Source organism: Mytilus californianus, unplaced genomic scaffold, assembly GCF_021869535.1.
Source record: "Mytilus californianus isolate M0D057914Y unplaced genomic scaffold, xbMytCali1.0.p SCAF_1, whole genome shotgun sequence".
Lineage (NCBI taxonomy): Eukaryota > Metazoa > Mollusca > Bivalvia > Mytilida > Mytilidae > Mytilus > Mytilus californianus.
In genome coordinates, this window is record NW_026262581.1 from 104,986,056 (window position 1) to 105,011,926 (window position 25,871).

Consider the following 25,871-nt stretch of genomic DNA (forward strand, 5'->3'; position numbering starts at 1 on the left):
ATTAAGAATCATTTTTAGTATTTTTCTGACAGATGGACTTTTTTACAGTTAACATTTAAAGGCAGTCTGGGATAAAAAAAAATGTTACATGATAAATTTGTAAACCTTCATGGATTGTTATTAAACTTGTACAGAAGCTTATCTTCAAGACCGAAAAATAGCATCTAAAGAAAAAGTTTGATTTTTTTTTATTCTGTATTTTACTGATAAATGGACTCACTTTTTAAGTCAACATTACACTTTTACACTGACAGCAGCAATCACAGGCGAGACACAGGGTTCTGCGGAACCCCTTATGAATTTTTATCTGAAGTAAGCCAAGAAGAAATCAGAATAGCTTAGGTTTTCTATCATTTTTATGTCTTAGATGGAAGATTTTTATTTTTCCTTTAACTTTTAAATCTTTTCAATTTTGATGGTATTTTAAGGAAGATGAACTTATTTGCCTAACATAAACTTGATGATATGTGTCTTTGAAGGCTTTTGCTCTTCTTTTTTACTAATATATGGTTACAATATAGCATGATCAACATTAAATATTATAAGTTCTGTTGATTAGTTGAAATGAAATTATGGTTTCTAAAGGTAATGGACCAGCTACAATTAGATAAATGCTGATTTTCATTAGCTTACATAGCATTTACTGAGGTAATGAAGAAAAAGAAGTGCAGATATAGCTAAAGAATTCAAATCTTTTATAAGTTATGTCCAAGAGATTTTCCTAGTTATATTAAAAAAAACTTATAAGATACATTTATTGTTTATATAATACTGACTTTTAGATTGCATACTAAAGTTAAAAGAAATTTTTATACTTTTTGTTCTGAATAAATATCTTATATTTGTATTTGTGTTTGAAATATTTACTTGTGATGGATACATTAATTTTTTCAAGTTATAATGAAATGATTTAATGAAGACAGAAGTAAAATAAATTTATTCAGATGCTTTATTAACTAAAATTTTAATCTGCCAGATGACTGTTTCTGTTCTTATTTAGAATTATTAATAACAGGCTATTATTTGAACTTGGAATTATTTTTAATTATGGAATTTGCATAATTTCATGTGTTTGAAATTTTTGACAAATTCCATGTTTATTAAGTATTATTATGTTTTGAGCGGTGCATAACACTTTCAACACAATGTATTTTGTATAGATAGTGTTGTGCGCGGCACAGTACATTCTATTGAAAATGTGCTATCTTCTATGTAATAGTAAGTGTTGTGCGCAGCACAGAACATTATAATACAGAATAAACATGGAATTCATTAAAAATTTCAAGCACAAGAAATAATGCAAATTCCATAATTAAAAATAATTCCAAGTTCAAATAATAGCCTGTTTAATGATAGATACCAGATTGTAACGAGAAGACATAGCAGAATAGTTATTTCTTCAAAAAATGTGGTAGTCATATAAAATCCAAATTTATGCTCATATTATACAACAGTTGAGTTGAAAAAAAATTTAGTTTGTAAGAGAACTAGTTGAAATAAAGTGTTTTTTTATGTTAATTCATAATTGTTTTAGGCTTTGTAAAGTATTTTACACTGATGAATAATTTTCAGGGTTTTGAACCAATGATTATAGCAGCAGAATCAGGACTTCCTGTTGACATGTCTCAGGTAATTATGTAATGATTGAGTTCAGTTAATCTGGTATTATGTGTTATGACATTAGTGTAAACATATTTTATTAAAGAAATCGTTATATATAAAGCTACAAGGGTAAAGACATAAATACAAAATATACAGGTGATTCAATAATTGGGATTAGGAAACAAGAGCAGTGCTCTTATATAAATCTGTCTCCTACTGGGAAAGTGCTCTTATATAAATCCGTCTCCTAATGGGATTGTAGTTATTAAAAGCAAAGTAAGATACAGATAACAATTGGACAAGGGATGTGAGGGGGTAGGGGTAGGGATACATAAGTTAAATATTAAAGGACAATTAAGTTTTAGTTTATTTACGATTTGTTTGTACGTTTGCATTATTGTATTTGTAATTTCTCAGTTGTAGATCCTGCTTATATTTAACAAGATATGGAGAGGAGCACCTGAAATTTTGTGAACTATTGTTTTTTATAAGAAAAAAATACTGAAAAAATGTGATTCATACTAAATAATAAAGGAAGTGGCCACTAATTGTAAATTAGTATTAGTTCAAATTTTTTAGGAATATTTAGATTATGATATAATTGTGGTAATCTCTTTCTTATGCACATTTAAAATTACTTTGTATTCATCAATATTATTATTTGAGATGTTGATAGTTATGTAACTAGAATACAGAGTTTTTACAGACTGGTTATTTCCAGAATAAAAATTTCCATTTGAACCCTTAACTTTAATCAGATGCACTAAAAGTATTTCACACAATTACACTGATAATATAGATGTCATTACTAAAGTTTAAAGATTACTCTTCTTTATCATAACATTCAAAATTTATTTATTGGTGCAAAACCAGAAATTTAAAGTCCTTTTGTTAACCTTTTATAACTGAAAGTTGTATTTTTTTAATGTAAAAGGTAAAAATATCTGACATAAAGTTAAGAAAATATATTTGAAATAAAATTAAAAAGACAAACAAAAAAAAACAAATTTCAACGAGACTTCACCTGCAAAATTTTACAATAAATGATGGGATATCTTTGTAGATTCCTCCCTCAATGGTTGACGATCATGAGACATCAACTGTATCTGTTAGCAGGGAGGACTGTGAACTCAGTGGTGATAGAACTGAAGTCTTTCAGAAACTGGAACAGGACCTCATACAACAAATCAGGGTATGATTTATGTATACAGTGTACAAATACATTAACTGAAGATTTATTATGCAAATTTTATTTCAAATACTTTCTGCTGGAGCTTTTAAAAAACACTGAAACAAATAAGTGTATGACTGAAAATTCCTTGAAGAACAAAAACACTAACTTTGATATATTTTTTCTGGTGATGATTTTGGAAAAAAGTTGGTTAAAGGACTTACAGAGGTTTTTCAAATTTGCTTTAAGTAGTGATCTGATATGAATCCAATTATATTACTATTAAATAATATTACTGTTAATATTCAATTTTTGTCCGCTGCCACAACATTGGACAGGGAACAAACAAACATTAGGTGTTGGTACATATGTCCATCTGTCTGGTCTTGTAAGCACTTTTACACCTTCTTGTAATTTTTTTATGAAATAGATACACCAATCGTTTCTTTCAGCAGTGTCTCAGGCAAATACAGATACAGTTACTGACAGTGTGAGACCCTCATGGGTAATCAAGGTTCTTAAACACCCCCTAGTTCAGAAAAAATCACTTCTGATCAACTATTTTGAAGGAAGTTATGTCCCTTCAAAATGTAATTTCTATGGAAATTTGAACTGTAAGAAATTTTATGAAATTTATATCAAAGGTTTACATCAGTGGAGTTAAAAAATCAGTGCCAATCAAATATTTTGACTGCAGTAAGTGCTCTCATGCCTACATTTCTTGTCCAATTTATATTTTTATATAAAAGGTTTATCTAAGCAATTTTTTTGACATGATCAATAATCAGTGCTGATTAACTATTTTTATGGGAGTCTCTTTGAAATAGAAATTAATTGGAAAATTACATTGTAGCACTATCACATCTACATTTTTTTCAGATTTTTATAAAAGAGTTTTGAAGAACCAACAAAAATGTTAAAGTTATTGCACTTGGACAGATAAAATATGTCAGCAACCTTGGAAATCTGTTCTTTTATTACATTAGTAAATCAGACATTAAGTTATACTGTATTTCTTTTAATTTTCAGACCTGTGCTACAAATCAGCAGAACTTCACAAAAATTGGAGATGTTGTTTCATCTGCTAAGTATGTTTATCCAATTTTGTGCTTCATACATTTAATGCATATACATTTTCAGAATTTTTCAGAATATTCAATATATGTAGTAAAATCCCATTTTTAAATTACCGTTACTTGTATATTTTGTATTTGATTATTCTGGTAGTTATACATAACAAATTCATTAATGAAATATGTTTACACTCATGTAGCAAATTTAACCTTATTCATGTGCATGTTAATTTCTTTCAAACTAAATTGTAAAACTATATTTGTTTATTACAAGAAAATATTGTTCAAAGCAAAATCAGAGTAAGGCATCTTGTTACTTTTTATATTACTTCAGTATTTATTTATTTAAAATTTCTAATATATTATTTCTTAATCAACAGGTTTGAGAAGATGGAAAAAGGTTGTAGGAAAGATTTAGAATCATTAAAGAATGCTTTCAGACACAATGATCCTGTACCAAAGTTTCATTATGAAAATAGAACTTTCTCATTAGTGAAGTAAGTGTAAATGAAAACTTTGATAAATTAGAATTTCAGTGATAATTTGAATGTAATGAAATATTTTTAAAAAATGGTACTTGATATTAGGAATTTGACTGATTTGAAGAATATTTCAGTCTTGTGTTATGTATAATATTGTTTTAACTTTGATATTTATAGCGTGGTCTTCAGTTTTACATGTAACAGCCTCAGTAGCTTGCCCACTTCAAGTGTGGAAGGTCATGAGTTCCATCCCCATCTGGGGCAAACAAAAGACTTTGAAATTGGTCTTTGCCAATTCTCTGCTAAGCAGCATTTAAGAGAGAACACAAAGACAGGTTGACTCAAAGTCAGAATATTGTGTCTGAGTAGGGTGATACAGTATTGAAAAATAATGAACCATTGTGATTGTCTTTGCATTCTGATCAGTTTCAGGTTAAAACTAGCATTTTATTTTTGGCATAGTTTGAATTGAAAAAATGATTTTTCACAATGAATGACCCGTTTTTATGCTCCCGCCGTATAAGTTTTTCCCTTGTCCGTCTGTACGTCCCAAAGTTTGTTTCCGTTCTCTAACTTTAGTTTGCCTCAACCAAATGCTATGAAACTTATACACAATGCTTATTACCACAAAATACAGATCAAGTTTGAATTTTGGTGGTGTCACTTGAATCGTTCTAGTGTTATGCTCCTTTACAAAGGAAAAAAATTGCTGAATTTTTCGTTTCCGTTCTCTAACTTTAGTTTGCCTCAACCAAATGCTATGAAACTTATACACAATGCTTATTACCACAAAATACAGATCAAGTTTGAATTATGGTGGTGTCACATTAACCGTTCTAGCGTTATGCCCCTTTACAAATGAAAAAATTGCTGAATTTTTCGTTTCAGTTCTCTAACTTAAGTTTGCCTCAACCAAATGATATGAAACTTATACACAATACTTATTACCACAAAACTCAGATCAAGTTCAAAATTTAAGTAGGGTCACTTTTACCGTTCTTTAGTTATGTCCGTTTATAATTTTATATGATATGCAAGCGGGGGCATCATCTGTGTCCCATGGACACATTCCACATTTTTTTTTCTGTGAAAATATCTAAAACTGAACAGCTATGTTATTATGTCACCCTTTTTACCGTACTTCTCTGATAACAGGAATATAATATGATGAAAATCTCAATGTTGGATTTAAGTGGCATATTCCCTTAAGTAGAAACCAGTTTAGTTTGAAATTAGCTTAAGCAGTAAATCTTTAAATACAACAACAGGCTGTCAACTAGCAATCCTAAAATTTAGTATAATTTGTTTCCAGGTGCAATACAGATTTAGGAGAAAATGATTTAGAAATTACAATAGTCAGAGGTTTACAGTATAATGTACCTTCAGGTAAATATACAATTTATTTTCTTGTACCTGTGTGTTTACCTCCTCCAGATTCCTTTTATGAGAATAACATTTTAACAGACATATAGCATCATATATAATCTATCTTGAAATAGGAAAAATATTTTTTCCTTTTACAAAAATAAGTTTAGGTCTTTTTTTTTGGAATAAAATGAAATTTTACACATGTGGTAAGCATCATGTTTATATGTACTCAATTTGTAAAATTATTAATAAAAATTCTCTAATGGGTTTTATCGTTATATTTCATTCCACAGTAACCCTGTACTGATGTGTCTGTTTTCTAGTATATTTTTTTGGATGATTATACACTCAGTAAAAAGGTAATAAAAGTAAGTGAAAGGACATGTTGGAGTAAAAGTTAATCAATAAGACAGTAATCCAACAACACAAATCCAACAAGAATAGACATATAAAAGCTGGGACTTAATTTTAAATGTATTAGTCCCTGATAAAAGTCACCATGGTGTTTTTAACAATTACCAAACTAGAAAGCTCTGAATGACATTTTTAGATAATATGTTAGTAAGTTTTTTATCTACACTATTTTCAGGGTATTCAGAGAAAGATTTAGACACTTATGTTAAATTTGAATTTCCGTATCCACAGGTGAGTAATAAGTAGAAATATTCATGTTTACATTATATAATGAATTAAGCAGAATTAAATATCTTGCAGAATGCTACTTTTGTTGCAGCCTTTTGAGCAGAAATAATACTGAATAAATAAAATGTTCTCTTAGGGAACTTTGAAAATAGAATTCACCATTGGAACAAGAAAGAAATCTAAAAAAAAAAGATAAATTGCAGTATTTTTTCAAACATTAATACCTGAAAAAATGTATGTTCTTGAAATTAATGCAATAATTTACTTGGAAAAGTATGTCTGAAAAATCATACAATTATTTAGGATCAGAATTATCTTTGTTGACTACCAGAGTTAAAGCTGAAAAGATGACCAGCAGTATTTAGAATTGAATTGAAAATTTAGAAGTCTGATATTCTATCAAATCAACTGGATGATTTTATAATCATATGTTACCTGCATGGTTGTTGTAAAATTCTTGATAAAAGATAATCTTGTAACCTTATTTGTATCGAGTTACTTGGTGAAAATTAAAAAATATAAAAGTAAATGAGGTTTTGGTATCTTGTATGGAAGAACATACCATGTTTTAGCCAAAGAAACTACCATTACATATTTAAACTTAAGTTGTTTAAATAATATCTGAATACAATGATTGACAACAAAGATGGCCACCATTAGTTTATTGTGATATTTTTTTTTGTAATATGATAGCCCCATGAACCATTGAATTCATGTTATAATTTAGCAAAGTGAGTACTTCTGATTTTTAGTATGTATATGTACCCAACATTTTATATATTAACAAAAACAATAAATTGTAGGAAGATCCTCAAGTTGGCACATCAGAAACAGTGAAAAGTACAACCAATCCAGGTAATGCATTTTTGTCGAGCCTTCGACTTTAGTCGAAAAAGCGAGACATAGCGATCCTACATTCCGTCGGCGTCGGCGTCCACAAATATTCACTCTGTGGTTAAAGTTTTTGAAATTTTAATAACTTTCTTAAACTATCCTGGATTTGTACCAAACTTGGACAGAAGCTTGTTTATGATCATAAGATAGTATCCAGAAGTAAATTTTGTAAAAATAAAATTCCATTTTTTCCGTATATTACTTATAAATGGACTTAGTTTTTCTGCCGGGAAATGTTACATTCACTCTGTGGTTAAAGTTTTTAAAATTTTAATAACTTTCTTAAACTATACTGGGTTTGTACCAAACTTGGACAGAAGCTTGTTTATGATCATAAGATAGTATCTAGAAGTAAATTTTGTAAAAAATTAAATCCATTTTTTCCTTATTTTACTTTTAAATGGACTTAGATTTTCTGCCAGGAAACAACACATTCACTCTGTGGTTAAAGTTTTTAAAATTTTAATAACTTTCTTATACTATTTTGGATTTGTACCAAACTTGGACAGAAGCTTGTTTATGATCATAAGATAGTATCTAGAAGGAAATTTTGTAAAAAAATAAATCCATTTTTTCCGTATTTTACTTTTAAGTGGACTTAGATTTTCTGCCAGGAAACAACATATTCACTCTGTGGTTAAAGTACTGTGGATTCATTTATTTTCGTGGGTACCAATTTTCGTGGATTGAGGAAAACTTGCATATTCGTGGATATTTGATTTCGTGGTTTCCCAGAAGTTTGCATATAATCATACAGCAAATTTGCAATTCGTTGAACACTTAAATTCGTGGTTTTCCTGTGCCCACGAAATCCACGAAAATTGGTATCCAACGAATATTAATGAATCCACAGTAGTTAAAATTTTAATAACTTTCTTATACTATTTTGGATTTGTACCAAACTTGGACAGAAGCTTGTTTATGATCAAATGCTAGTATCTAGAAGGAAATTTTGTTTTCTTCCAGTTAACATTACATTCAGTCTGCAGTTTAAGTTTTTAAACATTTATTAGATTCATAAACTATCCTGGATTTTTACCAAACTTGGACAGAAGCTTCTTTCAATCAAAAGATAGTATCAAGAGGAATATTTTTATTGATTTAATTCCTCATTTTTGTTGAGCCTGCAATTAACAGAAAAAGTAGGCGAGACACTGGGTTCCGTGGAACCCTTATGAATTTTTATTATCGTTTTTGTCTTCTGACATCCATTTTTTTCCAATATTTTGTATTTTAGAATCATAAAGTATTCAGAGCAATATATTCAGTAATATTGACCAAAATGTGAAATTTGGTGAGTGATGATACTCTCTCATTAATTAAATTCAGGTAATGGAGTGATGTAATTTTTGTGTACAAACAACAAAAATTCCATAGATTCTGAAGATGTTAATTGAATATAACTGTTTAAACTGTCAATGAAAGACAGGGTAACATCAAATAACATTTTGTATCTAATAGATTGTAAATTTATACTACACTATGAAAAAGAATAAGTTTTTGAAAAATTAGATTTTTTATATTGTTATAAAATCATCTTAGCCATGATGATGGATTTTAGAATATATGAAAAAAAACCAAATGACAGCTAATATGATAATGAACATTCATGTTAAAAATTAATAATCAGTTTGATAAAAATAATAAAATAATAGATATGAATTCTTTAATGTTTACTTATATATAAACAAGTATATTTTGATTAAGAATGGGATATGTATTCTTTGTTTCAGAACATAATCAGCCATTTAAATTGGAAATTGCTAGAAAGTCGAGAGCATTTGCTCGTATTATTGAAAGAAAAACTGTCAAATTAGAGGTGTTTTATAAAAGGTAAATTATAATTACTTATATAGTAAATAGTTCTCTGATTTATTACTAACATTTGTTTGGGGAATAAAATAAGAAAATGTGCAATAAATTCTTTTTTCCTTAACATAAATTGCTAGTTTCTTAATGGATAGACATGATAGACTTGGAGAATTTGTGTTAATTTTGAACTGCCACTGGATAACATTAACATACTAGGTAAGATGTGAATTTTTTTTAAATGAAACTGCAGGCCCTTAATGAAGATTTGTTGATAGGGTTCTGTAATGTACAGAGATATAGCTACTGTTAGTAATTTCTTTACTTAAAATTCAGATTTCCATCTTATCTACAAATGCATTACATTTTTCATTTCAGAGGATTTTTAAAAAGTGATAAGTTACTAGGTACAGTAAATGTAAAGTTACAAGGATTAGACTCGGAATGTACATTACATGATAGTCATGATGTAAGTTAACTCATATAGACATGATAGAAAGTAATTTTGTAAAGCTTTCATTACAGAAAAGTTAGTATATTGTCTACCAATAAAGTTTTTAGGCACATAATATCAATATTGATTTGAGTGAATTCTTTATTTCTCCAATTACTAAGTAAAGTTTATACTGAATGACCTGTGGTTAATAGTATATTTACTAAATTGTACTTTACATATATACTCTGAGTCTTTGCATTTCCTCCTTCTATTTGTCAAACTGTTCAGAGGAATTGAAAAGTAGTTATAACATATTACTCTGATTCTGTATTAAAGAATAATTTTATATTTGGTATTGAGCTGTTATAGGGATTTTCAGATGTGTTTTGCTGTTATTTCCTTTTTGCTAAAGGTTGTATAAAATTTCTAAATGTTAAATTAAGTACAAAATTTTGTCTTGAAAGATCAATTTATATTCTAACTTTGTTAATTTCAGTTCACAATTTGAGAATCTGTTTTCAGCCGAACCTTCAGTTTATCTAGGTGCAAATTAAGATAATACACATTAAAATATATATACATATGATGTTATTTGCATTATTTGATAATTCTACATTTTCGTTTTTCCTGGGCGTTATATAACACATGTGTCAACATTTTAATTTTATAATATATTATACATATACCTTTAATTACGTTGAATTATTACTTTAATATTTTGGTATAAACAAATGAAATTAAATTGAATACTTTATTTAGAATTTCTTTATTTTCTTTTATAATCCAAATTAATGTTTCATGTTAAAACAGTTAAAACATTTTACTTAATGACAGATATATGATCTACAATTTGTTTTCATTTGTTAGTTGACAGAAGGTAGAAAACAAGTTGGTGGTAAATTAGAAGTAAAGATTAGGATACGAGACCCCTTTAAAGGGAAACAAGTAGAGGTAACAAAGGAAAAGTGGTTAGTGATAGACCAGTTTATCAGGGCATTAGGACCAAAGGTTAGTAGTCATTAAGTTTTATCAGTTTGGATTCATTTGATTCTAGTCATATCATTTCCATAAATTTTTTTGATATTCATCATCATTTGCTTGTTTAAAAATAACCTTACAAACATAAACTTGTTGATTAAAGCAATTATATATCTTTAGGCATGATTTTTCCTAGGATCATGAAAAAAAATATTAGTAACTAATCCTACATATTTTTTATTATGTAGAGAATTTAGGCAAAAGAAATGTTTCCACTCACTCTCTTTTAGATATATTTTTTTATGTGTTCCGTATTTCTGTGTATACATGTTGGTTTTTTTTGTATCTATATATCATGCTAAAGGAAAGACTGCAAAAAGATTTTCAAATTGTTGTATTTTATTTATTTTAGGAAACCAAAAAAGGAATGGTATGTTTACAGTATTATAAAACACAATAAGTTTTAATAACATAAAAGGATATAGGCTTTTGAAAAAAGTGAGAAGGTCTGAAGGGGTCAGTCAAACACTATAAAAGGAAGCAACAACACCATGGACAAAAGATGAATGATTGATTCTTCTTTGCTTTATATCCAGTGGCAAATATTTCATGCATGTTCAGGACATGAACAGACAACATACATACAAAAACAAAATATTGAGCAACACATACCCTATGAAAAACTAAGATTGATCTCAGATATCAATTTGTATAATTGTATCAGTAAAAGAAGAGGAACATTAAAAAAGACACCTACAAGTTACCATATGGCCTTCAAGTGTCCTTACCATATCACTTACCCTAAATGTACCTATCTCTAGACTAGTCATAAATGAATATAAGATGAGACAACAGAAGATCAGATATAAACACAAAAATTCCCAAAATGACAAAACAAACTATTTTTTTAAAAAGACTACCACTGTTCTTGACTTAGAACAGGCACATACAATAATTTACAAGTTCTGTGATTTCTTAACCTCAGTTGATCAAAAGGAAGTAACAAAAGATCAAAATTTATGAGCTAACTTTATTTTATCTGAAACAGTTTTTTCATTGGATTAACAGATAATGAATGAGTTTGTATAGTACTCACTAGAAAGATTTCATTGTATACTGTGATGCTTAACATTCGCACATCATAATTGTAAAATTAGAAAAATAAGTGTATATTTCTTTTTGATAGAGTTAAGCCATGTCAATTGATATTTTATAGTGTGTCTTTCTATGTTGTATGTTACACTACTGTTCCAGGTTAGGGTGAAGTTTGGTGCCTGTTAAACCGTTTAAACCCGCTGCATTTGTTTGCACCTGTCCTAAGTCAGAAGCCTGTTGTTCAGTGGTTGTCGTTTGTTGATGTGGTTCATAAGTGTCTCTCTTTTCTCGTTTTTTTATATAGATTAGAATGTTGGTTTTCCTGTTTGAATTGTTTTACACTAGTCATTTTGGGCCCTTTATAGCTTGCTGTTCGGTGTGAGGCAAGGCTCCGTGTTGAAGGCTATACTGTGGATTCATTTATTTTTGTGGGTACCAATTATCGTGGATTAAGGAAAACTTACATGTTCGTTGATATTTAATTTCGTGGTTTTGACGAAGTCTGCATACAAGCCTATGGAAAATTTGTTATTCGTTGAACATTTAATTTCGTGGTTCACCTGTACCCACGAAATCCAAGAAAATTGGTATCCAACGAATAATAATGAAACCACAGTACTTTGACCTATAATTGTTTACTTTTTACACATTGTGACTTGGATGGAGAGTTGTCTCATTGGCACTCATACCACATCTTCTTATTTCTATAAACATGAGTTTATAAATTATATCTCATAAGGAAATATGATAACTGTTCATATTGCCTCACTTTTGTTTCTACTTGACAAAGTTGCAAAGGCAAGACTCGTGTATGCTGTTCCAAGCAGCGTTGGCAACATCAAGAATGTTTTGGTTTATGAGTTGCTCATTTTGAGGGAAACCACCAGTGGTAGGTCAATGATATTTGGGATACAGTTGTATTAGCAAGTTGCACATATAATATCGACGAAGATTATTTGGCCCTGCCTACTCAGTCATTGTATATTTATTTTGAAACTTTTTCTTAGTTTACATGTTTACGTTTGTGAGTCAGCAAGTTTAAGGGGCATCACTAATGGAAAGTCAATGATATTTGGTGTGCAGTTGTATTAGCATTTTCACATCTCATATCCATTGGTATAATTTGGCTACAACCCCTCAGTCATGGTCTTTTGCATTGTTTATATGTTAACGTTTGTGATTAAATCAGTTTAAGATGAACCACTATTATTATAAATGGTAAGTCAATAAAATTTGATATGCAGTTGTATTAGCATTTTCAAGTCTCTTTTCTATGTAGATTATATGGCCCCTCCCCCTCAGTCATGGTTCATTGTCTTTGAAACTTTTGCATAGTTTACTTATTAAAGTTTGTGTATAGGTCAGTTTAATGGGAGCCACTTAAAATTAGTCAATAGTATTTGGTATGCAGTTGTATAAGCATATACATTTCTCTGGATATTATTTGACCCTGCAACTTCAATCATGGTTCATTGACTTTGAATGTTTGCACAGTTCACATGTTAAAAGTATTGCCATTTTAATTTCAACATTTATGTTATATTATCAAAATTACATACAAGCCAGATATATCTCTGTGTCAACAGTTTGTTCTTCATTAGTTTAGGTAATGAGGGTAGTTCAATATTATAAGATACAGAATTAATAAAACAATCATAAAACAAGATAGTGGCAATTCCGTAATTAATTTTAAAATGTGGGAAAGGCGGTGGTGGTTGGAAGGCACCTATTATTGATAATATAGGGGTAGTAGGTTTAAAAACAAAATTTCACACAGTAATGAAATAAATTTTTAATTTGAATTGATGGGGTCTACAGAAAAAAAAGACGTTCACCTGTCCATACATTTAATTCTGGAATAGCCCTTATTTGTAAGATGACAATTGTAATAATGTATACTGGTACAGACAATATGTTGCAATTAATTATATTATGGTCACTGGCCCGTCAGTGAGATACTCTTCAGATAAAAAGCAATCAAACAAAGAAGTGCAAAATTATATTTGAGAAGTTAAATAACATTTAGATCTTTTTTCTTAAAATCACAAACAATATCTTTCAGGCACCTGCAAAGCCAGCAGTGTCGAAAAGGTAAGCCTTAGAAAATAATATAGTTCATGCGATACTAACTATAGTTTGATTAGTTTTTATAGAACTCAGTCGCCCATTAGATATCAACCCTACTGTGTTTCAGGAGAGGTATTTTTTCCATTTTTTGACGAATGCGGAAGGAGGTCTAGAAACCACTAGACTCTGTCCATCTCTAAGAGCTACTACTATATATTTTTGACAATGTAAAACTGACGGACAAGGCATTCAACTGTAGAAAAGTTAAAATACTTTGTGTCTTTGCCATAGCACATATTAATGAAATTTTAAAAGGTTAAACACCCAGTAGTTTAACTGAACATAGATGAAAAAAATTGGAGATGATCACAAGTGCATGCTGTTCCAATAAACCTTCATACTTGTCCATTTTGGTTACTGAATACATCCTACTTCTGCTCTTTCAAGTTTATGAACTATCAAAACCTAATATTTTGACACTTTTGTGACACATATAAGTTGTAGAATTATGAAAAAGTAGGCCTTTTTAGTGTCAAACAATTAGAGTTATTACAGTATTGAAATCTTTCTTGAGACTAAAACTAAATATCATAGTAAATTTATAAAATGTTACTAGTAAGCTGTAGATTTGATGTACATGATAAACTTATTGTCACTTAATAATTTCACATATGTTTTGCTTGTTTGCTGATATCAAGGAACCAATAAAAAAATTTCTCACTCTTCAAATCAATAAATATCCACTAGTCAATTATACTTCTGACTTCCAGGAAAAAATTACAATTCATCAGCATTTATGTTGTTTGTCTCCTTGTACTAATTATTGTAACAAGTTTCAGGGCTTTTTCTGTGATATAATTGTACAAATTGTAATGAAGTGAAGGGAATTTTTTGCTATTCTTCCCTTTGATATTTAGATGTTTCAAAATATTTGTACTAAACAAATAACAGTTATTTCAAGGGTCCTAACAACAGTGTTTGATATCAATAGTTTATTTTAAACTTCTTGTGTCCTACCTGCAAAAAAAGAAAGTAAGTGAATGTGAGACATCGAGATCCTATATTATGTCATTTGCATCATAATGTTATCAGTGTCATCAACAAATGAAAACATTAAGGTTCAGTCTGGTTCAAATTTTTTTAGACATGTTGCTTTGTCAAACCTTCATTCAATTTTATGAAACTTTGACAGAGGCTTTTTCATGATCTGGAGATAGCATCTGCAGCTGAATTTTGAAAATACCTTTTTCATAATTCTGTATTGTAAGGACAAAGGACTTGGATTTTCGGCAGTTAACAATTAGATACAGTTAACTTTCATGGAATTTAAGAAACACCTTACACTCATCTACCAAATATTTTATCATATTTCCTCATACAAGCCAAATAAGGCCCTTTAAATACTTTTTGTATGAAAGAGTCGAGGCAAGTTGAATCAAACCATCCATTCTTTTTTGGGGATTGACTTCATAGACAGATTTAACTGATTTATTTCTGAACATATCTTCACAGATGTGGTAAATTTGAAAATGTTTTTTTTTTTTCTCTTCACAGTTCTCAAGCCTCTGGGGTTTGTGCCATATTGTGAAGATGTGTTCAGAAGATGGATATAAATTCTAGTCATAATCAGTACTACTTGACAGTGCTTTTCATGTAGAATGAAAGAAAGAATGAACATGACTTTTTCTTTAAATGAATAAGTATTATATTTTTTGGTTAAAAAGACTTCCTAATATACACACATATTATGAAGTAATTCTATCATTTTCCCTTTTGCTCTGAAAAACATCCAGAAGGACAACATACTCATTTATTTTTGTCGTGCCTGACGAAATCGCAGAGACTTATCATAGGCGTGTTTTTTCCAGTGTCAACATTAGCCTCGCCTGGGGCTTCAATAATTTGTTAAAGTTTATGATTAGGTCAGTTTTATGGGGAACTACTTATGTTAAGTCAATAATATTTGTTATTCGGTGGTACTAGCACTAGTATTTCTTACTTCCATAGAGATTGTTTGGCCCTGCATCTAAAGTTATGGTTCATTGACTTTGATTGTTTTGTATAAAATTGAGAATGGAAATGGAGAATATGTCAAAGAGACAACAACCCGACCAAAGAGCAGAAAACAGCCCAAGGCCTCCAATGGGTCTAGTTTACTTGCTAAAGTATTGCCATTTTAATTTCAACATTTGCAGTTTATTATCAAAATTAAATACAGGCAAGACATATGTCTGTGTCGACAGTTTATCCTTTAGCGAAAAACAGAATTGACATGTACCCATTAGCTTTTTCTTCTATATCGCAACAATGAGTGGCAAACAGAGCTTGTTTCTGTTCAATTAAGTGCATTTTTGGAAAACAAATATTTATTACATTATAATGAAGTCTTCCAAAAAATATAAGAAGATAAATTAAAAGGAGTACAACCATACCTTTACTTGAATTTAGAAATCTAAGGTTTCACTTGATTTCTTTTTTTAATTATACCACATTGAGCTTCTTTTTTGCAAATGCTATTTATAGACATGTATTTAATTCCTAATTGCTGATTATTTATTAGGAGGAACCATATATTTAAATATTTTTTAATTTCATCTTGATGTATATATGAAGAAAAATAGTGTCATTTTATAGATAAGATTTGTTGAAAGGGATTTTACTGACTTTTGGTAGGTGTATCATGTTGCAACAGATGTAGATTTATTTCTTATCCGTCCTCAGATTTACACAAATAGTTATCTGTATAGATATTTATGTTTATATACCGGTAGATCAGTTTAAGATGAACCGCTAATGTTAAGTCAATGATATTTGGTATGCAAATTTATTGGCATTTGCAAGTATCGTTTCCATGGAGATTATATAGCCCCACCCCTGATCATGGTTCATTGACTTTGAAACTTTTACATAGTTTACAAGTTAATGTTTGTGTTTAGGTTTGTTTAAAGGGAACGACTTATGATAAGTCAATGGTATTTGGTATGCAGTTGTATTAGCATTGGCACATCTCATTCCATGGAGATTGTTTAGCCATGTACCTTCAGTCATGGTTCATCGACTTTGAATATTTGCATAACTTACATGTTAAAGTATTGCTATTTTAATTTCAACATTTGCATTATCAAAATTACAAAAAGGTGAGACATATCTCTGTGATAACAGTTTATTAAGTCAATTCACCTTATGAGAAAAGGTTACAAAGTGGATGAGTTCATCTTTTAACTTCTCTGTGAAAAAACTGTGGTATACATGTGTTTGTGATTAAAATATTCCATAATCAAAACTGTGCAACTAATTATAAGTATTTAGATTTTTTTATATATTTTTTATATAAGCATTTTGAAAGAAATGTTTATTTTGTGTTTGTGATTGAAATATTAAATAATTAAAACTGTGCAACTAATCATAAGTATTTAGCTTTTTTAAATTAATTTTCTTATTTAAGTATTATGAAATAAATGTTTATTTTGTTCAAGATTATTTACAATCAAAACACAAAATTATTTTCTTTTGTTTTGATTTACATGAAAACATTCTTATCTGTATTTAAAGGTGCATATCTTGTGTTGATAGTGATATATTTATTATTATATTTAGTTTACACAAATTTCCGTCCACAACATTTTTGTTACTATATCTGTGATATACTATTTAATATTAAATGTTGAGTTTTGAAATATGTTTCGTTTTTTGCATGACATCATTTAATCTTTTCTTGAACATTATCCTGGTCACTTACATTTTTGATTCCCTACCAAAGGTGATAGGCACTATATGTTTGCATTCTGTTTGTCCATACTTTTTGTTAAATTTTTTTGCTTTTTTCTTTAATTTTCATGCAGTTAAAGCGATAGAGGATGTGGTCCGACTGTAGGTGTTGGTTCACTGGGAGACACGGTAGTTACATTCTAAAATGTTTACTTTGTGGCCTTAAATATGTAGGTGAGTCAAAGTAGCCTTTCAACAAAGGCCTCAATGGGCATAGGAGCAATATCACAAAGAAGCCATATCTCCAAGTGAGCCAACAGTTCAGACAGTCGGACTCACCCTCTAAGTCCCCTAACAGAAATTTGGATATTTAGAAGCCAAAAATAAAACTTTTTACAATGTTGTCTAGGAATTACAAGAAAGGCACCTTTAAACCTTTATTGCATCTTTTCATGTGTCTTGGATTATCTAACTCAAGGGTGATTTTATTGTCGAGCCTGCAACTTCTGCGGCAGAAAGCAAGATATAGGGATAGTGATCCAGGGGTGGCGGCATTAACTAACTACTTAAAAGCTTAATATTTCAGAAGGTAGAAGACCTGGATGCTTCATACCTTGTATATAAATGCCTTATGATATGACGTTTCCGTCTGTCATATGTCCATTGTCCTTGACCTCATTTTCATTGTTCAGTGACTACTTGAAAAATAAGTTAAGAATATTTATTCCGCCGTAGTGGAGGGGGCATTAAGTTTTACCCTTGTCCGTCTGTACGTCCGTCCTTACGTCTGTAAATTGGTTTCCATTCTCTATCTTTAGTTTGCCTCAACCAAATGTTATGAAACTTATAAACAATGCTTATTACCACAAAACACAGATCAAGTTTGAATTTGGGTGGCGTCACTTTTACCTTTTAAGAGTTATGCCGCTTTACCAATGGAAAATTTGCTGAATTTTTCGTTTTTGTCTCGCCTTGAGGGAGTAAAAAAGTGAGACATAGGCAACTTAAGTTTGCCTCAACCAAATGTTATGAATCTTATACACAATGCTTATTAGGGAGCTACCATTTGATTTTGATGGGGGGCTAGGATGAAAAATTTTGTCCTGCATTTTTTTTTAGTTGTAATCTCTGTCCTGCCTTTTATTTTTCACTCTATTCGGTCCGGCCTTTTTTTTTATTAGTTTATCCTGACTTTTTTTACATAAATTGTCATCCTGCCTTTTTTTTTGCAAAGTTGCTCATCCTGCCTTTTATTTTTACTCAAAACTCCTGTCCTGCCTTTTTTCTTCAAATTTCATCCTAGCCCCCCCTCCCCATAAAAATCAAATGGTAGCTCCCTTATCACAAAACACAGATCATTTTTGAATTTTTGGTGGCATCACTTTTACCTTTCTAGAGCTATGCCCCTTTACAAATGGAAAAATTGCTGAATGTTTCGTTTTAGTTCTGTAACTTAAGTTTGCCTCAACTAAATTTTATCACCCTTATACACAATGCTTATTACCACAAAACACAGATCAAGTTTGAATTTTGGTGGCATCACTTTTACCGTTCTAGAGTTATGCCCTTTACAAATGGAAAAATGCTGAATGTTTCGTTTTTGTTCTCTTACTTAAGTTTGCCTCAACCAAATGTTATGAAACTTATACACAATACTTATTACCACAAAACACAGATCAAGTATGAATTTGGGTAGCATCACTTTTATCGTACTTGAGTTATGTCCCTTTATAATGTTAAATGCAAGCGGGGGCATCATCTGTGTCCCATGGAAACATTTCCCATTTATTGTAATCTTAATTTCTCTCTGATAATGAGTAATAGGATAACTATATTTGGTATGTGCGTACCATGCTAGGTCCTCTTGCCTATCAGACAGTTTTCACTTGACCTCGACCTCATTTCATATATCAGTGAACAAGGTTAAGTTTTCGTGGTCAAGTCCATATCTCAGATACTATAAGCAATAGGTCTACTATATTTGGTGTATGAAATGATTGTAAGGTGTACATGTCCAACTGGCAGGTATCATCTGACCTTGACCTCATTTTCATGGTTTATTGGTCAATATAAAGTTTTCAAGTTTTGGTCTGTTTCTTGTATACTATAAGCAATAGGTCAACTATATTTGGTGTATGGAATTATTGTGAGATGTACAATTCTGGCTTGGTTTATTTGACCTTGACCTCATTTTCATTGATCATGTTAAGTTTATGTGATACTTATAGTCAAACTTTATATTTAGGACTATCAACATATGATCAATGGTCAGTAAAGCAGTCAAGATATTTCAGCATGTGCACTCTTGTTTATATGATTATAGATTCAGCTTTCCAATCTTTTTCTAGTTAAAAAACACAATGAATGCAAAGTGATTGCCAATAGTTAAAATGGATAAGGTGGACTGAAAATATCTGCATGAGCCTAACATCTGATTCTTCAAATTATTCTACTGCCATTTGTGTGTATCATTACGTTTTTTTGTACATAGAAAACTCTTTTAGGGGTGAAATTCAAATTACGATCAGTTCTATGCTTTTATGAGACTTTTTGCATAGAATCATATTGACTGCCATACATACCTTTGAGGTTTATTATGATTGTCAAATCAACAATGAATAAGCATTATCAACAATTTCAAAAGTTTTTTAAGACCTTGTTATGATATAAAATAAAAAGATTTGGTATATGATTGCCAATGAGCCACCTATCCACCAAAGACTTAAAGGACTAGGATATAAACAACTACAGCTCACTGTTCAGCCTTCAATAATGAGCAAAACCTATACTATATAGTAAGGCCTTGGAGTAATAAAATGTGAAACAATTTAAAAGAGAAAACTACTGCCTGATTAAGGTAATAACTTTATTTAAATGATTAAACTTGCTGGCTCTCGCCCAATATTGAATTTACTGACCTTGCAATATATACATATATGCATCTTACGATCCTTTACAACAGATAATTTAGCTAATCTGCAATCAATCCCATCTTCATGTCCAATATATCATGTACTGTGTTACAACTCTAGATTCTACTGACGAAGAAAGTTAACACTAGGCCACCGAAAGCTGAATTTTAGGTCAGTCTAGGTGGCCGAGTGGTCTAGCCTCAGCGCTTGACACAGTGTAGGCGGTGTTGTCACAATATCCCAATAGCATGAGTTTGAATACCGGCCTTTCACATATGCTATCATATAATAAAGCCATATTTCTCAATGTTATATTTCCATTCCTATATATTATACTCACCTAAAGAAAATCTTGATTGTTTCATGTCATTATGATATTGGTACAAATTCATTCCTAATAATGTCCTCAACAGAAAGATTTCAATACATTGAAAAAATAAAATTTAGACCATTCACAATCTTTTCATCAGTGATTTTCATCTCTTTGATATACTATTAAATCGATGATTTATACAAATAAAACTAAATTTGGAATGCATAGGGTGAGTTAATTTTCTCTCTTTTGTAGTAAAAGTTCAGGAACTATTTGTTTAGAAGTATTAAAGTATGAAAAACAACTTCTTGATAATCAGGTAAGTTTTATAGCATTTACGTATCTATGATATTTGTTTAGAAGAGTTTTGGCTGCGGTACTTAAATTTTTATCTTTCAACAACAAAACCAAAAATGTGCCTTAAATGAGAAAAATTTATTACATGTATATGTACATTACATATTAAAATTAAATGAAGGTATTGTTTTTAGCATTGTGATACATATTTTTGGTTTTCACTTTCATGAATACTGATAAGTTCATAATTTAAGAAATTGTGACCTTCATCATTTGGGCTCTGGTGGAGATAGAGTTGTCTCATTGCAATCATACCACATCTTTTTATTTGTTTATTTAACCCAATACATAATTTACTCAATTTTAATCAATAAAGCCAAAAATGACACGGACGTTCTATTTGCAGGATGTTGCATTCTTTTAAATCCTTAAACCAACATATATGATGGCAGAAGTCTAAATGCAAAATGAACTTGATTGTAAAACTATATATTGTCAGTTAGGCATAAAATATAGGTCAAAGTGACCTACTTTGCTTGAGACTGCAGTACTCATCAAGATTCATCCTTTCATCAAGTTATAAATTTTTAGGTCACTGTATTTGAGAAATGAGCTGAGACACAAAACATAATGTTATCAAATCCATTGACCTTTAAAATATAAGTCATATGACCTTTATCTTATAATACATGGCCAGTCTCCCCATGATGCAAATGTGCACCAAATTGTATGTAAATTTAAATTGTGTTTTGAAATGGGTGTATATATGCAGGTGCACACAGACATCTTGAGTTTCCTAGTAGTTATCCTCAAATTTGTTGAACTGAAGAAACAATATATATTCACTTGGCTGACATATCAAGATTTAAAAGTTGTATTTCATATTTTATACAGATTGCAAGTTTGAAAAATCAGTTAACAAAAGAACAATATCAAACATTAACCCATAAAAGTCAATTGCTACAACAGAAAACAGAAGAGCAACAAGGCAAACTAAAAACTGGTGGTAAAGAGGGACTGAAAGGTAAGATTAAAGTAAATGAGGATTCTGTCAACTTTTATGATACAAGAAAAGATAGGACCTCTATATTTGGTGTATGGAATGATTGTAAGGTGAACATAAAATTGAGAATGGAAATGGGGAATGTGTCAAAGAGACAACAACCCGACCAAAGAGCAGAAAACAGCTGTCTATTAGGTCATGCATGGTCCACCCACTTTCAATTTATAAGCAATTTTTAATGTCAAGTTTTCTGCTCAAGTCAGTTTGATAGGAACTACTTGTGATAGATCAATGATATTTTGTATAAAGTTACATTACTATCAGTACACATCAATTTGACAACTATTTTTAGGCCATGCCCCCTAGAACAATGGTCCAGTGACTTTGAATTAATTAGCAATTTTCAATCTTAAGTTTTCTGCTTAAGTTAGATTGATAGAAACTACTTACAATAGACAACAATATTTTCTATAAAGTTACATCACTGTTCTGTACATCTCAGTTTGTCACCCTTTTCGAGGTCCTGCCCACTAGATCATGGTCCAGCATCTTTCAATTAACAAGCAATGTTCCTGTCCATCAGATTGTCTTATCTAAATTTAATGCCGAAAGGCGAGACATATCTCTCTGTCAATAGTTTATTTCATAATTTGAATGTTCATGACTAATTATTGAATAGCTGTAAAAATTTGTACAACTTTTTGGATAATTATACATGTGTATATATTCAGATAACTACTTGTCACTATGAAATAAGATACCAATATAAATATTATAAAAATGCAGAAAGATTCAGTTTCTTTTATTTTAATTTACAGATTATGTTAAATCAATAGAAACAGAAATACCACAGTATGAAGAGGAGGCCAGATATTTGGCCAAAGCAGGAGACATGCATAAAGCACAAGTTATGTTAACAAAGAAAAAACATGTAGAAAAAGAGGTAAAAACACCTGATATAATATCACATATACATTTTACATAATGAGCAAGTTTTTGAAAATTGATACTGTGGATTCATTTTTTTGTGGGATACCAATTTTCATGAATTTTGTGGGTAAAAAAAGGTAAACCATGAGTTTATATGTTCAACGAAGTACACATTTTTAGGCTTGAATGCAGACTTTGACAAAACTGTGAAATCAAGTATCCATGAAAATACAATTTTTCCTCAATCCACGAAAATTGGTACCCACTAAAAATCTTTGAATCCACAGTTATCTAAAGATTATAAATGTACATAAGGTAAGATTAGAATAGAAATCATCTTCAGTGATGAAATTGTTTGCTCACTCATCTGTGAAACCTTTGAAAAACTTGTTTGATTAAAAAAAACATATAATGGCCAATGTCTGCACAACACAGAAAATATTGTGATCACTTAATCACCTTAATTGATATCTTTAGTTCAGGTCAGCTTAGAGAAATAAAAAATATGCATTGTTGGGTCAAATAAAAATGGCATTCCATCCACTTTCTATCTATTTTAGTTTTAATGTCATCTCTCCTTTTGATTTCACTGTTAAATTATTATTTTATCATGGTTACCATACTTATGCAATTATCTTTGTTTATATGATGCTCTAGTTTCAAAGAATTTTTTTATCCATTAAATAAAATAAAATATGATGGGAAAGCTTTTTACCTGACTCTCTTGTGACTTGTCAGATTAATGTACTTCATAAATATCAATAGCACCCTTGTCAGATTAATGTACTTCATAAATATCAATAGCACCTTCATTTGGAATGTAACATGTTAGAGTTAAACTTTCTTGAGCTCTTTTGCAAGGCTGTGTATTACATAATTTTTAAACTGCAATTAAATCAAAACAGCAAAGATAATTAAAAAGATAGACATGCAATTTTGGGTATACCATAGGAAAAAAATCATTCACAACTATTATATTTATTGTGTCATTGTATTTTAAAATTGAATATGGTGATTTTGTGGTAATTCAAGGCAAGATTTTTACAGAAAACCCACAACCTATTACAGGGATTTTTGTGATAACATTTTAAACATAGATTGCTCACTTTGTACAAGAGAGGAGAAGGATACCAAAGGGACATTCAAACTCATGAGTCCAAAAATAAACTGACAATGATTTGTACTTGCTTTTAATTAATATCTATATTTAAAAATTTGTTTAAGGGAAATCATTGGTAGCATTGAATATAGTAGTTCTCTATTGATTTAGTACAGAATTGTCAAATGTAAGAGTACATTGTGAAAGGCTGTGGATTTTGATCAAAACTCCACATGTTTAGCATTGAAACAACAAAAGGGTACATAGTCATTTAACAGCTCTTTTTTAATTCCATTTTTTTAATCTGTTAAGTAAAGACCATTTTATTTAATACATTTATTTCCTTTTTAGTTGGCTGCAATCAGAAATAAATATCCAGATGTTTGATTCAAAGAAAGCTATTTTAAAACTGTGAGATGAACACTACACTTGTGTAAACATTCTACGTCCTGGTATGTGACAAGGACTGTGTAATTTATTGAAAAGGCATAATTCCCAACTGTGATCCTGTTGTTTTCCTCTATACACCATTAGATATATATATATAATGTTTTAATATTGACAGACATATGTTCATATGTAACAGAACATTGGAAAAGGCTTTCTGGTTTTATTATTTAGAATATAAAATAATTTTTTTCCGTAAGAGCATTCTCATTTTAAGAAAAAAATAAAATTCTGTTGTATATCAGACACATTGTATCTATATCTTATCAATTTTGGTATTATTTATAATTTCATTTTCCTTGAAAACATCTCATTGTCAAACTTAATTTATTTTACTGTAATTTCATAACACTTAAAGTGAAGAAAATGTAATCAGTATTGTATAGAGCATGAAATCCAAAAAAGAATATAACCATAACCTTAATGTCAACTGATGGCAGTACTCTGTCAACTCACCAGAAATACCTGATTATTGTACCAAGTTCTGATGAAAACTTGTTTTTGTTAAGAATATAATTAATGTTTGTGTGTTGTGTATATCTGTTTATTTATGAACATTATTATCATGGTAAGAAACTAGGAAAATAAAACCAATAAGTTAAGTTTTTGCCATTTAATAGTAATTGTTGGTCTTGTGAATAGATCTGTGTCAGGATATTTCCTGGTTTCTATTGACTTGTACATCAACATCAACACCATTATAACAGACTATGGAAATATACTATAATATTGATCAAATTCCCTTCCCTACAAATTTCTCCATAGAATAAAATAAAATAATAGAGGCTGATTCATTGGAACAATTATGTTAAAACAAGCATGTGCAAGGATCTGCTTTCATTTGTTTAATTAATTGAAAGCTTTATAAGGTTTTTTGTTGGACATTTTTTTTTCTCCATATGAATGAACATGGAGCATTACAAAGATCTAGAGAATTGGTCAATATTGGACAAGAGTAAAAAAAACAGCAGTTAATTTAAAATTATTTTTTGTTCAATCCGAAATAAAGAAATACTTTTTATCAAAAGGAACTAGCCTACATATGTGTACATGTATAACTGGAATGCATGTTTATGACCATGACATTAATCTAACCACCTGAAATATTCTTATTATAGAAAAAGGGTCAACATTGATGAATAAACATTGATGAAAAAACATTGTTTACCATGAATTGTTCACTAATTTGTTGACCATAAGGCTGTTTAGATGTATATTTTGGGGGATCCAGAGATAAACATAAATAATCAGATCCACTGAATGTTTTCTTAGGAGGAAAACAGCCCCATGTTACAGCAGTCAATTGTATGCAGTTTTGGTCATAAATACACAAAATCCTTAATATTTAGTGGGTGGTTTTTTTTTTTGCCTAAATGAGGAGGAGTGATAAGAGGTATTAATTGGCGCCTGAAATAACAAGACAGGTAATATTATCCAATCCTTTCAAAATTGTGTCAGTCTTATTAATAAATGAACAGGTTATTGTATAGTATACTATAAAAGGCTGATGTAAAATACAACAATATGCATGTTTCTATATAAAAC

General features: G+C 30.0%; 1 protein-coding gene across 3 annotated transcripts in view; it reads left to right on the forward strand.

The window, feature by feature from the left end:
* LOC127728622 (coiled-coil and C2 domain-containing protein 1-like) overlaps positions 1-25,494 on the forward strand; it is a 51,664-nt gene extending 26,170 nt beyond the window's left edge. For 2 of the 3 annotated variants that reach the window (XM_052236162.1, XM_052236164.1), the window contains 16 exons: positions 1,573-1,629; positions 2,666-2,794; positions 3,803-3,861; positions 4,227-4,343; positions 5,641-5,714; positions 6,286-6,341; positions 7,142-7,193; positions 8,966-9,065; positions 9,420-9,510; positions 10,345-10,485; positions 10,868-10,885; positions 13,613-13,641; positions 20,806-20,869; positions 21,742-21,871; positions 22,669-22,793; positions 24,231-25,494. In XM_052236162.1, the coding sequence (XP_052092122.1) occupies positions 1,573-1,629; positions 2,666-2,794; positions 3,803-3,861; positions 4,227-4,343; positions 5,641-5,714; positions 6,286-6,341; positions 7,142-7,193; positions 8,966-9,065; positions 9,420-9,510; positions 10,345-10,485; positions 10,868-10,885; positions 13,613-13,641; positions 20,806-20,869; positions 21,742-21,871; positions 22,669-22,793; positions 24,231-24,266 (1,278 nt within the window). In that variant the 3' untranslated portion in view covers positions 24,267-25,494. Of the gene's footprint in view, positions 1-1,572; positions 1,630-2,665; positions 2,795-3,802; positions 3,862-4,226; positions 4,344-5,640; positions 5,715-6,285; positions 6,342-7,141; positions 7,194-8,965; positions 9,066-9,419; positions 9,511-10,344; positions 10,486-10,867; positions 10,886-13,612; positions 13,642-15,171; positions 17,035-20,805; positions 20,870-21,741; positions 21,872-22,668; positions 22,794-24,230 lie in introns of those variants that run through there. The other variant, XM_052236172.1, reaches the window with a different exon arrangement.
* The last annotated feature ends 377 nt before the right edge of the window (positions 25,495-25,871 follow it).